This window comes from Gopherus flavomarginatus, chromosome 3, assembly GCF_025201925.1.
Source record: "Gopherus flavomarginatus isolate rGopFla2 chromosome 3, rGopFla2.mat.asm, whole genome shotgun sequence".
NCBI lineage: Eukaryota > Metazoa > Chordata > Testudines > Testudinidae > Gopherus > Gopherus flavomarginatus.
Genome location: NC_066619.1, coordinates 239352626 through 239368586, shown reverse-complemented (window position 1 = coordinate 239368586; position 15961 = coordinate 239352626). Strand labels below are relative to the sequence as shown.

At 43.1% G+C, this 15961-nt stretch overlaps 1 protein-coding gene across 2 annotated transcripts in view; it reads right to left on the bottom strand.

Annotated features, from left to right (window-relative positions):
* Positions 1-15677, bottom strand: part of BEND4 (BEN domain containing 4) — a 36127-nt gene extending 20450 nt beyond the window's left edge. For both annotated transcript variants that reach the window (XM_050947789.1, XM_050947790.1), the window contains exons 1-2: positions 15124-15677; positions 7301-7864 (exon numbers count right to left, since the gene is read on the bottom strand). In XM_050947789.1, the coding sequence (XP_050803746.1) occupies positions 7301-7864; positions 15124-15538 (979 nt within the window). In that variant the 5' untranslated portion in view covers positions 15539-15677. The remainder of the gene's footprint in view (positions 1-7300; positions 7865-15123) is intronic.
* Positions 15678-15961: the final 284 nt, after the last annotated feature.

The window sequence follows — 15961 nt, the reverse complement described above, 5'->3', positions numbered from 1 at the left end:
CAAAGTGAACATCAAGGCTTTAAAAAAACAGCAATGAAAAACTTATTTTTCATATCTTCTGTGGCTGCCCAATCTACCCTGCTCACCCTCTGGCTACCGCACACACCTTCTCTTGTTAGTTCCCCACCTTTTAAAATTTCTTCATCCTCTCCCCCATGAAGAAATAACTGGAGTATTTTCTGTGGCTGGGCAAAAGAAGATGGCTAACACTGTGTTGCCTCCCGAAAACACTCTGCCCATAAATTGCCTAGTATCACTCACATGCATGTGCGCACGCTGAGTGGTTTGTCCAAGGCCATGCAGCAAGCCAAAGTCAGGAAGAGAACCCAGACCTCTTCTTTAACCACTCCGCAATACAGGCTCCCTTTTAGTCAGAGCGAGAATGGAAATAGTATGTGGATTATTATTAAAGTTGTGAGGTATTCATAATTTGTGAGACTCTATGTAAGAACTGAATCCCTGGGGCACTTAATATATATCGTGCCTCAGATCCAAGTTGTACGTGGATTCCAAGGGCAGAAGAGACTATTGTGATAATCTATTCTAGTCTGACCTCCTGCAGAACACAGGCCATACGACTTCCCTGAATTAATTCCCAACTTAAGTCCAGTAGCTGTGGTTGGGCTAGAACACATTTTTTAGATAAAACATCGAATCTTGCTTTAAAACTTGCCAATTATCCATCACGACTCTTGATATATTGTTCTTGTGGTTCATTACTCTCTCTGTTATGTCTTATTTTTAGTCTGAATTTGTCTAGCTTCAACTTCCACCCATTGGATTGGGTTATGCCTTTGCTAGATTGAACAGCCTGTTGTCAAATATTTGTTCCCATGTAGGTACTTAGAGCTTCACAAATAAGTTGTTCATTTTACCATTGTTACAGTCTCAGTTTTAGCAATATACATGAGTAAACCTTACTTACAGGTAGTACCTTGCCCCATTCTCTATGCCCTCAACTCCTTGATGAACAAATAGCAGTTTCATAGCATCCTTTCAGGTAGTCTACCTACGACTGACTCTCTTGGGCATACTGCAAGCTGAAAGAATGCCACTAGACTGAGGACCTCTCAATGTAGGACCTTAGTGGGTGGAGGAGAGAAGTTGGTGGCAGAAAGTTTTATTTTTTTTTCCATCTGTATCTAAATGGTCCAGGTATAGTTTTTTCTCAGTAAAAATTCTAGCAAAGTAACAACTTCATCACTTTTGTATATCTCCAGAAAACCCTTTTCCCTCGTTTTTTGTCGGCAGTGCAAATGGTGTTTTGCATAGTTCCCATTAGAAATGTGCTGCCACATCTATTTTTAGAATGCAAACTCCTTGAAACTGCATGGGGGTAGTATGGGGGTTACATACCAAAAAGTAGAAAATGCTCACTATCTGAAAGAAAGGGAGAGAATTGTTCTGAGACTGCTATAGAAGAGGAGGAGGAAAAGACTTGCATTTATCTTTTTTTCATAATGTTGCCATTAGGAGTGTCATATTCCATTTTGATGACAGACCATAAATTTCCCATTCAAGCCTACTTTTAAAAAAAATATTTATTGTATTGGTCTTTCTTTGGAGACTAACAGAACCAGTTCAGTTCCATACAGCATTGAAGGAAAAAAGTACGAAGTCAGTAAAACACTCTTTTAGTGATCTGATAGGACATTATAATGGCCTCTGTCCTGACATGCTGCCCCCTTAAACCATCTTTTCTTCTGCATTACTCTAACAAGTCACCATGGTATACAGACTGCCTGCAACAGATGAAACAGTAAAGAAAAAATGTGGAGCACTGGTAGGGACAGAGGGTTATTACAGTATGATACTGTCACAAAGAATTATTGAATCTTGTGATAAAGTTTATTTGGCTCCCTCAAACCCTGCAAAGTCTTGATTCACCATCCAAAACACTTCTGCTGATCAATGTTATCTGCTCAGCTACAGAGGAAAGTGTCTCATGCTGTGAATTTGCTAACTAGTCTGTGGATAATATCACACTGATTCACACTAGATAGCCTCTGTGCTGGCAGAACCACACTGGAGTGAAGTCAGAATGTGGGACAACAAATAAGACATCCTTTCTCTTTGATTTTTAAGCAGACTCACTCCTTCGCACTCTTGGAACTTTTGAGGCGCTTTGGACTACAATGTGGACTCATCTCCTTCTTGGTAGCAAACCAACTGTGGCAGTATCTGGAGTTCTTAGATTTCCCTGAATCTTGTCATTTTGATTTTACACCTGTGCATGTTATGTAGACAGTGCTGGTTTTATTTGTTGATCTTCTGCTGATTAAATGCTAATGATCTATCCATGCACACTTACTCTAGATTTTTTTTCAGTAGCCTTTGATAGATCATAGATAAGGTGTTTCTGATATGCCTACCATCCCTGGTAGGACTACAAAGAACTACATTTGAGTGACTCTACTTACTTTTTAAAATAAGAAGAACAATCCAGATGACTCAGGTAACTATACGCAAGTTTGCCTGACATCAATCCAGGCCAAAATAATGGAAAATTAAATAGGATTTAATTGATTAAGAACTAAGGATAGGAATATAATTAAATCCAGTCAACATGGTTTTTATGGAAAATAGGTCTTGTCAAAACAAATCTGATTTCAACCTTTGATTAGATTACAAGTTTGGTTGATAAAGGTAACTTTGTCGTTGTAATATATTTGGGTATTTGTAGAAAATTTGACTTAGTACCATGCAACATTCCAATTAAAAAATAGGCTTTATAAAATATCTGAGCACACAAGACATGGATTAAGAACTGATAAGTGACAGATCTCAAAAAGTAGCTATCAGTGGGGAATCATCATCGAAGGGTGTGTTTCTAATGACTTCTGCAGGAATCAATACGAGGCCTGATACTATTCAACATTTTCTTCAATGATTTGGAAGTAACTATAAAACCTTGGCTGATGACATCATTATTTACCACTTTGCCAAATTTTTGTGAGGACAGGGCAGTCACACAGGGTGATCGAGATCACTTAATAACTTAGTCTCATTCAAACAAAATGTGTTTTAATACAGTCAAATGCAAAGTTATATATCTAGGAACAAGGAATGCCATTCACATCTGCAGAATGCGGGGGGCTGTATTTTGGAAAGCAACGACTCAAAAGGATTTAGGGGTGATAGTGGACAAGCAACTCAACATGAGCTCCCAGTGCAATGCTGTGGCAAAAAGGTTGCAATTCTTGGATGTATAGACTGACACTGGAATAGTGCGTCCAGTTCTGGTATCAACATTTTAAAAAGGAGGTTGAAAATGGAGAGGGTGAAGACAAGAGCCACAGAAATATTTTGAGGGCTGAAGAAACTGACTTTCAGTGAGAGATTTAAAGTGATCTATCTGTTTAGCTTCTCAAAAAGCAGATGGAGAGGAGAGTTTGATTATAGGATATAAGTACCTTCAGGGGGAGAAAATACTGGGTACTAAAGGGCTCTTTAATGAAGAAGGGCATAGCAAGAACTAATATGTGGCTCCAGCTGCCAGACAAATTCAATTAAATTAGGCACAATTTTTTAACAGTGAGGGTGACTAACCACTAGAACTGAGTGGGCAAACTTTTTGGCCTGAGGGCCACATCGAGTTTCGTGAATTGTATGGCAGGCCGCTTAGGGGAGGGGGTCGTGGCCCGGCCCCCACCTCCTATGTGCCCCCCCTCGGACTCCTGCCCCATTTAACCCACCCTGTTTCCTGATGGCCCCATCCACCCCCCCCACTCCCTGTCCCCTAACCGCTGCCCCATCCAACCCCTCCTCTCATTCCTGATGCCCCGCCCCCGAGACCCGTACCCTGTCCAACCACCCCTTCTCCTTGTCCCCTGACTGCCTCCTGCTGCCCCAACCATCCCCCCTCCTTCCTGACTGCCCCCTTGGGACTCCTACCCCCATTCAACCTCATTTGCCTCCAACCACCATCCACACCCCTGCCCTCTATCCAACCCCCCCTGCTCCCTACCCCCTTACTGCGCTGCCTTGAGCACAAGTGGCTGGTGGCCATGCTGCCACAGCCGCTGCTACCATCGCACAGCACAGAGCATAGGTCAGAACGGGCTCTGCAGCTGTGCTGCCCCAGGAGCTCACAGCCCCGCTGCCCAGAGCACTGCACTGGCGGCAGAGCGAGCGAGCTGAAGCTGCGGGTGAAGGGGAACACTGGGGAAGGGGCTGGGGGCGAGCCTCTCGGTCCAGGAGCTCAGGGGCCGGGCAGGATGGTCCTGCAGGCCAGATGTGGCCCGCAGGCCATAGTTTGCCCACCCCTGCACTAGAAGAAACTATTAAGGCAAGTGGCAGATTCCTTCTCTTGATGTCTTCAGATCAGGACTAGATGCCTATCTGTAAGATATGCTTTAGTCAAATGCAAGTTATGCTTTAGTCAAAGACAAGAAATTATTAGGCTCAACATAGAGGTAGCTGGATGAGATGTAGTAGCCTCTGTGATACACAGGAGGTCAGACTAGATGATCTGATGGTCTTTTTCTAGCCTTAAACTCTATGAATCTATGACCTCTCAGGTAGTATTATGAGCTCTGCAGTGAGGATTCTCTCATGTTGTGTACACCAGGGTTCAATTTTGTCACCCCTCCTGCCCAATGTGGCATATGAAGCTGTTTATGAATACAGAGAAGCAGTGTAAGCTGCAGTGCCTCTGGAATGTCTCCTGTACTATCTACACTCTCCAGGCTGGATGAACCAGAAATGTAGTGTAGCTGATCAGATTTGCCAGTAACTAGCTGTAACACTGAGCTAGTGAGGGTTAAGCAACCAGCAGGCTGGGTGACCTGGAAGCAACCCTTACGGATATATTAGAAGAATACTGAAATGGTAAACAGGGCCATTCCTTGCAGATAGTTATCAAAATCATATTAAATAGACTATGATCCTTAATACGTATGCCTGTATTGTAGGAGAATCAAAGGGTAGATACTAAGTATATTTTGTTAAACTTCTAACAAGATACAGGTGAACATAGACCATGTGACCTAATCACCTTGTAGATGCTAAAGTTCTGTTACTATCTCACAATGCTTGATTACTGTATTCTATTGATTCGGAAATCAAAAGGGGATATCATTTAGATGGGACTTAGGTGTTAATAATATTATTGTCCTCATTTCTCTTTGAACCTTGTAATTCCACACAGTAAACTTCCTGTAAACTGTTTGGTTAATTGTCTTTTATGCTAAAGAATACAACTAGTTACCAGTGTATGCTTAGGAAACAGAGATTAGCTTCAGAGCAACAATATACATTATCTATTCGTCATCCAAGGAAGGCCTGCTGTGACCATTGCTGTTGAGAGGCTTATTCACTGGCCTTCAAGTATAAAAGAAGCTTTGGGCCTGATCCTTTTCATCTCAGATTTGGTTAAACTTTGACAGGGAAAGTCCAAGCCTCAAGCCTGAGGCCTCCAGGTTCACTCTGAATCCATCCTGGAATTCTCATGGAAGAATTTGAACAAACTCTACACATGGACTGCCTATTGGACTATATGCTTTTAAATGAACTCTAGAAGGACTTTTTACAAAGCAGCAGCCTCACCATCTCTGCTATGAAACTGATCTAAGAACTTTACTCATATCTGCATGTATATTGATCTTTTAACCATAGCAACTCTCTTCTTTCGATTAATAAATCTTAGATTTAGTTAATAAGGATTTGCTGTAATCATGTATTTGGGTGAGAGCTGAAATATTCATTGACCTGGTGGGCAATGTGTCCAGTTCCTTGGGATTGGCAGAATTTTAAGTATGGGGAATAAGATTGTTAATCATCTCATTATATTAGACTTGGCTGTCTTAATGGGAAATAAAGGCCGTATTGCTTAAAGGGAACTGTATTTTGGCTTCTTGATAACCAGTGTGGTATTACAGAAGCTGTTTTGTTGCTGGGTTGGTGAATCTAATTATAGAATAGACCACCAGTTTTCGGAATTGTCTGCCCTATTCCTTGAGTAGGCATTCTTGGTGTTGCCCCTCCAAGTGTTACAGTCACACTAGCTGTGAGCTCACTGACTGAGGATTGGGCCAGATAAGTAAGACACAACATTAGCAGCTGAGGGGAAGACCAAGAAAAAGAGTGAAAGCTATGTAAACTGCTTTAATCACTTTTTGTTCAGATTTTGTAACTTGGGGTCTTCTGGGATCTTCATCTGGACGTTCATACAACTGGGGCTGAGGATACTTTTTTTTTCATTTGTGCTTGGCTAGAAGGTTGTGATATTTTTCTTCAGGCACAGCCCTCTACAGTTATCCATGCCTTTGTCCTGTCTATGGTGGATTACTGTTATGTGCTCTATATGGGACTACATCTGAAAAACTTTCAAAACTTTTAGCAAATGCAGAAGATTGCAATCCACTAGTTTGTGTGTCCAAAAAGGAGCACGTTACATGTGTGCTTTAGTCTTCACTAGCTTCCCATTTGTTTCTGGTACTACTCAAGGTTTTGGTTTTTACCTATATTCAAGGTCTAAAGGGCTTGGATTCAAGATACTTTGTTCTTATGCAATACCACAGCTCAAACACCTCAGCTGACCTCAAGTGCTAATAGCCCCCCGGCATAAAAAAGGGTGGAGAGTGTTTTCAGTGAGGAATTTTCTACTGTGGAACATATATTGGCCTCTTTCTCCCTGCTTCGGTCTGACAGAGTTCAACTTTCAGGACATATTGCAAAACACTCTTCCCATGCTCTTCCTGGAGATGTGAGAGAAAAGCTGGGAGGAATGCTTTTAAGTTTGATGGCTTGGGTGTGTTTTTTAGGAGGCTAAAGTTCAATTTAAATTTTGTATCCACTTTGTTAAAAAGGTGGACACATGTGACCTTTGAATAGGTGCTTTTTAAGAAAAGAGGAAATAAATAGGTTTGAGAATTATAATCGCCATTAAATAATGGCAGAGGCAATCAATATGAAAGCATGTATTTTAAAGTACCATGACAACCTACTTACAATGACTCAAATGCCCCCAAACCAAGCAAATTCAGAGTTATAATTACATTCTATCCAGAATTCAAAACCTGTGTCTAAGTCTAGCAGTGTCAAAATCTGGCAGTTCATATGGACACTTATCAGCAGATAATAGAGTATATGATGCAAAATTAAGTGTAATAGCTGGCACAACTGTGCAAGTTACGGTTGGAGCCTTAACATGAATTCCTCTGTTTTGGCAAGTGCTAATGAAACGCCCAATATAACCTTTAAAAACTAGTTTTAATACTATAATCTAGGTACAGTATATTACATAAAGTAAATCTGATGTTAACATAAATAAAATATTACGTGGCCTGGGAATATTTACCTGGAATGCTCTCTAGTTTTCTCCGGAGTTCCTCATTTTCTTGTTGTAGTGAAATTACCTCCTGCTCCAGCTCTTGACATCGGGGACAGTATCCCTCCTCCTCCTCCTCTTCCTCCTCTGGAAGTGTAGATGATGATGGGTGACCATGGGATTCAGAGGTTGCTGGGGATGTCCATCCACCTAAAGTGTGTACTGGAGAGGTTGAAAGTGGATCCACATCTGCCAAATGGCCAAAATCATTTACTGATGAGGTGTTCTGAGATGCAAAGCTCCCAGAAAGCAAATAGTTTTGAAGGGAATCAGTAAAAACCCTCAGAAAGGCTGAGGTTTGTTGTTTCTTTTGAATATACTGCATCTCTATGTCTAAATTGTCTGATGTCTGACTATGGACCATTTTCCCCAGCTGACACTGCTCTTGTCTTTCACTATAACTTGTGCTTTCCTGCTTTACACAAGAAATCATGGACTGAGAATGATTGTTGTCCAGTAGTTTTCCACCACAATTTAAAAGATTAAGAACCCGGCTGCATTGTTGGGCAAAGGCATCCAGAATCATACGACTCTCTGAAACAGAAGAAAAGATGAATCACAGCAAACTAAAGCAAAAGATATGTCAGACTGTACTAGCTAGTCTAACACACACACAGCTAGTCTAATGATTTAGAGCAGTTTACACTGTATTTTTGAACATATTAAAATTGTTTCCTGCTCTAATACTTCGGTAATATTGAGAATTAAAATCATCCTTACTTTGCTTCTATTTTGAGGGTACCCTTGTGACCTGGCAGTTAATCAGGAGTGCACTGGGATGATAATCCCTCTGAAAGAGTACTGCGCTAAGCAGTGACTAAGACAAGAAAATGGGGAAGAAAACACAAATTTGATACAATTCGTTATAGGTGTAAGGCCAAATAAATATTTGTCTTGTAGCAAAACATAAGCTCTGAGACGGGGTGAAAGTAAGATAAGACTTACCGGTAGGGGGGCCTGGCTCCAGCCCCCCAGAAGGGGTGGGACTAGGGGTCAGTCTCCCCCAGCCAGCTCTTCCACGCTGTCCAGCTCACGCCATCTGGGGCTCTGGCAGTGATTTAAAGGACCCGAGGCTCCAGTCACTGCTGTGGCAGCGACCAGGAGCCCCAGCCCCTTTTAAACTGCCAGGCCCCGAGGAAGCTGCACCTTTTGCACCCCTCCCCATCGGCAGCCCTGGAAAGGGGGTCACGTGGAGAAGGGGAAGTGACATTAAAGCACTGCCATGGCAGCACTTTAACGTCAGCTGTGTACGGGCTGGTACCGGCAGCCAGTCCTTACTGGTACGCCATACCAGTCCCTACCAGCCCACTTTCACCTCTGCTGTTAGATACAGATTTTTTTTTGTGCTCCATGCTCCTCCCTTCCCACCAAATCTTGCAAGCATGAGTTTTTCCTTGCTGTGCTTGGTCTTGTGCTTAGACCTGGCATCTCCTCCTTCCACTCTGGACTCTGAATATGTGCAGATTCCACTGATTCAAGAGTGAGCACTTGAGTCATTCCTGAATCTAGAGGAAGATATGTGAACCTCCCTTAAATGCTGCTGCTGTGTGTGTCTGTGTTTTTTGGGAGTCCAGCTTGACACCCTAAAAGGGGCCTGATTTTCAGAAAGTGATGAACACAGCAGGCCCCTTGAAAATCAAGCACCTTTAAGGTGTCTCAAGGTAGGCACCCAAAATCCTTAGTTGCTTTTGAAAATCTTGGTCATAATTTTTAAAGAAGGTGACCCAGCCCAACACCACACAGTTGGCATGAAAAAATAGCAGACTCCCCCACATGTTTTCAAGAGATGGTGCTTCTCTTGGCTCCACAAGGCTGTCTATTCATAGAAAAATCTACTTGCTCCTAGTGAGGTTAGTACAACTCTCCCTGAAGAGCATTTGCAATGACATGGGTTAGGATTCTATCCATCATTCTGGCCCCTTTACAGAAGATAAAAGGGCCAAATCAGCATAAAGGTCTTTAAAATTCCTGGATCCAGCTGGGGGAGAAATCTCCTGGCACAGGAATTGAGGATGACAGCCCCATGCTGGCTTCTGAGGACCCACAAACAAGCTCCTGTACAGGCCATGTGCCAGAGGCAGGGCTAGACTAAAACATATAGAGTAGCTTTCTCCTACCACTCTTTCTTTATTTTAAAAATGTAGGAAATGTATACCTAGATAAATTCCAGAAATGGAAACCTAGTGATACTGGAGCTTTCTAAATGTAACACTGATTGACATAAAATCAAAAAATGTAAGCACTAACAGTCTCAAGATGTGGTATCTCTCTCTCATTTCTTCACTTCCCTTAGCAAAAAGGAAAAAAAATCAAAGGATAATATTGACTGGAATTTTGAAATCGTAACACACAGCAATTTTTCATTCATTTTAATCCTATAATCCGATTCCAGACCTCAAGTTGTATTTACTGTTTGCATTTTAATCATCATGGTCCCAAATGACAAAGCAGTTACTTACTCTTCATGTATCCTTGTTGCAAGGGGACAAAATATGAATGAAACAACTGAAATGTGATTAAACCCTGTACAAATTTTTTTCCTACAAGATAGAAAAAATATATATTTTGACATTTCAAATATAAATGTTGGGGAATACCATATTGTACATTAAAATCAGTAAAGACTTTAGTCTATAGTATACTCAAAAAGAACTTAAATATTTTTATAAAATTAGAGTGCATTTGCCATGCTCAATATGATAGTAGTTCAAAGTGTAAAGGAAATAAGAGTATTGGTTTAATTTTGAATTTAATATTGGATCTAGTACAACTCAGTAACAGAAAATATGGAAAAATATTTAAAATTTTCGTCCATTCTTAATATTATAAAAATGAAAATTAACAGAAGAGATTTAAAATACTAGAATGAAAATTCATTATTTATGATTAAAAACAAACAGATCTGCCCATTTAGCACATATTGTAGCAATCGGTATTTTAGCTTTTGCAGACTGCAGTTAGAAATGAAAGCACTATGCAAAGTTTGTCACTTAGAAATTGATAAGTTTTGTTTTTATATGAATGCTATTGAATAACACTGATCCATGATTCTTAATTGATTTCATGTGAAATATATATGTATTTCCCAAGAAGTGTTCTGCTGAAATGATTGCATAAAATTAAAATTGGATAGTTTACAAAGGTGTTGTTCTAGCATTACTTTAGCTCCCCTTTAAGATTCACTAACCATGTAATTCCATTACACCAGATTCTCCCAGTCTTTACTCTTGCAAAGCTCCCTTTGACTTCAACAGGAGTTTTTTTCCCACAGGTGAAGATTTGCCAGAACAGACCCATAAAATACTAATAGATCATGATCAGACCATTAAAAGAATGACAGTTCCTAGCTGAACTATTTCACTTATGAGTGCAGGCTAATAGTGAATAATACCATGTCAGGTCTGCTACAATTCCCAGGTGTGTGTCTCATCGCTACATCTTGTTTTCACTGGACCAAAACTATGTGGTTTCTCAACTTTCCCAGTGCCTGACCAATACAGGGGTTTCAATAAGAATGAGGTTTCTGAAACTCAACAAGACCAGACAGTAGTTATGCTTATGTGTCTGAGGAACTATCTAGATGAGATAGTGGGTGTAATATCTGCTTCCTCTATACCAGAAGTTCCCGGACTTCATTGGTTCACATACCACCTTAAAATTTCTTGTGAAGTGAGTTGATGGAATGTCACTGTCATCACATCCCAAACTGTGGTATGTTTACCCCTAGTGGTAACTTCTGGATTTTTTCTTCAGTGTAGAGGATGGATGGTCTTAGGATCAAAATATTGGTCTGTGACTAAACAAATCTGGATTTAGTTCCTAGCTCTCCCACATACCTCCTGTGTGACCTTGGCCAAGTTGCTTAGGGTAAGATTTTCAAAGCCACTTGAGATCTGGATGCCCAGTTCCCATTCGGTTCCTATTAATTTCCAATGGTTTTGGGGGTCAAATCCCATAGTGATTTTGAAACTGCCAACCTTAGTGTGTCTGTGCTTTGGTTCTCCCATATACAAAATAGAGATAATGAATATTTTTGTCTTTGATGGGTACTTAGAGTAAGATCCCTGGGACAGGGATGGTCGCTTGCAATGTGTTTATACAGTGTTTAGTACAATAAAGACCTAATGGAGATTGGGTTTCTCATAAATACTAAGCTATTCTTAGATTCTCAGGTAGCAGCAATGTGACCTCCCCCCTCCCATATCTGGCCAGGAGTTCACTGTCTTCTCAAATAGGGACCTTGCCACAGTTATCTATGCCTGTCTGACTGATCCAGGGCCTTTGTTACCTCCCAGTTGGATTTGTCCAAAATGACCTACAAAGCATCTATTAAAACACAGCTAGTAAAGAGCGTAGCATTCTGCTTGCATAATAGTGGTCCATGTATTGAGCATAGAACATTTGAGTTGGTTTCTAGGTGAAGTTCAAAGTGATGACCTTAATCCCTATATCCCTACATGGCTTGGTTTCTGATCATTTTACAAACCTCCTCTCTACAGCTGCATCGTCCTGGCTTTTGACTAACTGGGATGTTCTAGGTAATAATCCTAAATTTTGAACACTAGGTTACTGACAGTATAATATTCGCAGTGACAACCCTTGACTCTGCAATTCACTTCATTTATTGGTCCAGCAAAACCCTTTTACTGAAATTCAGGGCACACTGCCAGGTCTATCTATTCACTCAGGCCTTTCCTGAGTAAGTGGGGTGGCTATGATGTTGTTCTTAGTAGAGTAAGTGTGCTCAAGGATTATTAATACATATTTCTGGCTTGAATGTGATAGAGTTGTGACTAAGACTGGATAAAGGCAATCCAAGGCTCTAGATATACCCCAATATAGGGCTCAACCCCTGTGCAGTGGTCTGGTGTGACTGGGGGTGGAAGGGATCCTCTACTTCCCAAGAGAGACAAGAATGGCAGCAAAGGACCATTCTCTTAACCTGGGAGCAGCAGCAGGGCTTTCCCTCCCCTTGAGGGCAGTAGAGGTGAGAGTGGAACCCTCTCCCCTTGGAAGCTGCAGCTGGGCCTCCCCAGTACTCATCCAGCATCCAGAGTGTATCAGCTTTGTGTGTATAAACCAAGCCCACTGCACTCTTCTCCTGACGTACAGGTCACGTCTACCAAGAAAAAAGTGTGTATTTACATATCAGCTACCTCTTTGTAAACGCACACCCTTTTTTCTAGTGTAGCTATAGCTACTCACAGTTGTCTGCCAGGATGGTGCTGGCAGTCCCCACTCTCAGCAGTAGGGCTTGGATTTATCACTGAATAGATGTGTGGACCAGCTTACATTTCTTGAGCTATTGTTTCTGGCTGTCTGCAAACTCAGGCAGACATCACTGCATTGGTTATACTCTGTTCACATTTTCAAGATTTTCTTCAGAGCCATAAGAATTATAGACTTTTTTTTAAAATGAAAGTTGAAATTCTAATACCACTCCAGGAGGCAGGGTCCTAGGCATGTGCCTTAATCTGGCCCCACTTGTGACCCACTCTCCCTTTGCACTGGGTTCTTCTTGCTTAACTCATAATGTGTACAGCTATGGAGGCTGTGTTGTGCATGCCTGTGTGGCTAGCTGTATGGAAAGTATAGCGTGGATGAGTAGGCAATGAGGCAAGAGCTCAACAGTGCTGAACTCTGCAACCAATATTCTTGTTGTGTGGGTGGGGTGGGGTGTGTGGAATTGAAATCAATGGCAAAATTTAGGAACAGGCCCTAACTACTTGTATGATTCAATAATACAGCAGAAAGTCCAAACTCCTGCTTCTCAAAGGACAGGACTTCTGCACAGAACATTCTGTTGTAAATAAGGCCTTGTACATTTATTTACCAGACAGTTACACATATCTTCTAAAGAGTATTCCTCTTTTGTAAAGAAATCATGGGTATCATGTTTATCAGTAGATGCTTGACTGTGTACCATAAAACAGTGAGATAATGCTGTTAAATTATTTAAATTCAGTAGTTTTATAGAGGAAGAAGTATGATCTACTGGCATAGGTTATGGAGTTTGTTCATCAAAGTAGTTAATTTTCAGACTATACAGAGGATTAAATTTGTTTGGTAATATACCAAAATTTGTAGGGATTTTATGGAAGTAGCAGTGTGTTAGATAAACTGGAGAGAAAATATGCATTAAAACATAGCGATATATTCTATTAACTAGACTATCATGCTGTTTAGTAAAGAAATGTCATCACATTTCTTACAAAGGCAGCATCAACATACCAAAACAGCATCCAATGTTTCTAAATAAATAAATCAATGATGTGTTAAAAATTAACAGATGAGTTACTGTACCCGATGTTATCAAAACCAGATGGTGCTTCCTAATATTCATCCTGTTCAGTCAAACCCTGAATATTTTCTGGACCATCAGTATATAAAACAGGATGCTGCTATTTGTGATGCCAAACAAAAGCAATCATGCCTGCCAAGCACATACTATAACAGGCAGCATTTCAGCTCTGCTAGACAGAAAGTAATTAGAATGCTTTTAATGTTCAAAAGAATGATGCTGATAGGCTGCCACAGATGTGTAGATTTATGAATATTTATATGGTGGTTTATAGCTGACACTTTTATCAGTTGAAGAAGATAAAATATCTGCATGACTCAGAAGCCTGACAGTCAGGTTAATAAAATCTCATTAAAGAGAATGACCTATGCAATTATATAGGATTTATTGTAATTCATTTTTGATTGCACTCTGCTTAAAGATGCAATTTCCCATTTCCTGATGCCAAATTTAGGTTGCATATCAAGATCTATGTGGATTTTAACTCCACACCATCACTAGAAGAAAGATATACATTTAACATCTTAGTATGTTACACCTTTAGAGAAAAATTATTTTGATCTCCTGTTCCTCTCTACAGTGTGTGAAGATACTGCAAAGAAGCAAGCAATCTATTTATTTTTCTTAATGGAGAGATTGTTTAAGAGGTTGTAATTATCATTTGCTTTCTGTGATAAAAAACCCAAGACCATTCTCCTTTCCTGATTTGCAAATTTCATTGAATCAAGTCACTGATGTCCTGGGCACCTGGAAGATTTCTGTCTTGTCGTCTCTCCATACATTATGATGCGCAGAAGTAGAAATCGGAGGTGAGCACTTTTCTGAGACAGCAAGATTAGCTTTCAAGAGAGCCCTAACAGAAAAGGCATCAGCAATCTTTGATGCAGCTTTTTCTGAGTGGGTTTCCTCCCGAAAAGGAATCTGTGATGGCAAAAGGTTCAGGAAAGGCGTGAAAGGTTTGCTTCGCAGTCTGAAATCAACAAGGGGAAAGAGGGAACCGCCCCTGCTTCCTAGCAGAGAGCGAGGGCTCTCTGTCCTTTCTGGGCAGGTTTCATATGTGTTAGGTACCACCATTGACTTACCAAAGGGTGTGCAGGAACTTTAGTTATTGTGCGTGAGATAATTATGCCTGTACAAGTCACTGAGGGCGGAGAGAGCCCCTGGCACCGCATCCTCCCAGTGCTGGTAGCACGTCCCCATCGCTTGCTGGGGAGCAGCAGCCCCGGGAAAGGAAGGGGGAAGCGAACAGGGGCTGAGCCCCTTTTCCCATAGGGGAGCAGCCGCCCCAAGTGTTGGGGGTAAAACCTCATTTTGCAAGGTCTCCCCCCCGTTATTGGATGCGCCCCTCCAGCTGGAAGGGGCGGCCCCCGTGTAGCCCCACGCTGCAGGGTGACTGCCCCCCTCCCCGTCGGGGAACCCCCCATCCCAGGCGCTCGGCAGCCCGCCCTCCCCTCGGAAAGTGCCGCACGAAGTTGCGGAGAAGAGTTGGTACCTGCGCTCAGCTCCAGGCTGCTGCTGATGCCGCCCTCGCCGCTGGCCGCGGGCCCCGGCTGGCCGTGGCTGTAGCGGGCCGAGGAGGAGGAGGCTGCCTGGGGCCCCAGCGGCGGGGCGGGAGTCCTGGGGTGGCCCTGCGAGGCGGCTCGGGCGGGCCCGCTGGGGTAGGAGCCGGGCGCCGCCGGGTAGTGGTGCGGCTCGCTGCTGCTGGAGGCGGCGGGCGGGAAGGGCTGCCCCGCCGGCCGGAGGTGCGGGAGCTCCACCATGGTGGGTCTCTCGTAGCGCTTGGGCAGGGCTGGTCTCTTGCTGGGGAAGGTCTTGAGGACGCTGTAGGGGCTCCGCTGCCGGTAGAGCCTGGGGAGGCTGGGCCCCTCCTCTGCCGCCTGCATCTCCTCCTCCATCATCATCAGCATCCCGCCGCGGCTCCCCGGCCCCCTTCCCGCCGGGGCTGCGTCTGCTGCCGCCGCCGCCTGTCTCTGTGGCACGGCGGAGCCCGGTGCGCCGGGGTGATTGACAGGCGGCCGCGCCAATGCCTGGAGGGAGACGGGAGGCAAAGAGCAAGTGTTTAGGGTAATCGCTGCTAGTGATAACGGGGTAGGGGGGCGGGACTTGGCGCGGCCGCGGAGCCGGCGGCCGCCCCCTGCCCCTGCCCCTGCCCAGCCGGGGGGCGGGCTGCGCCCAGGCAGGTGGACAAGGGTCGAGCTCTGTAGGCGCCTCCGCCGCGCCGGACCAGCCGCTTCCCAGCCCGGGCTCTGGCACGGCCCAGCGCGGGGCGGGCTGCAGCGCCTCTGGCTGTGCGGCGAGGTGAGCCGCAGAGCAGGAAGGAGAAGCGCCCC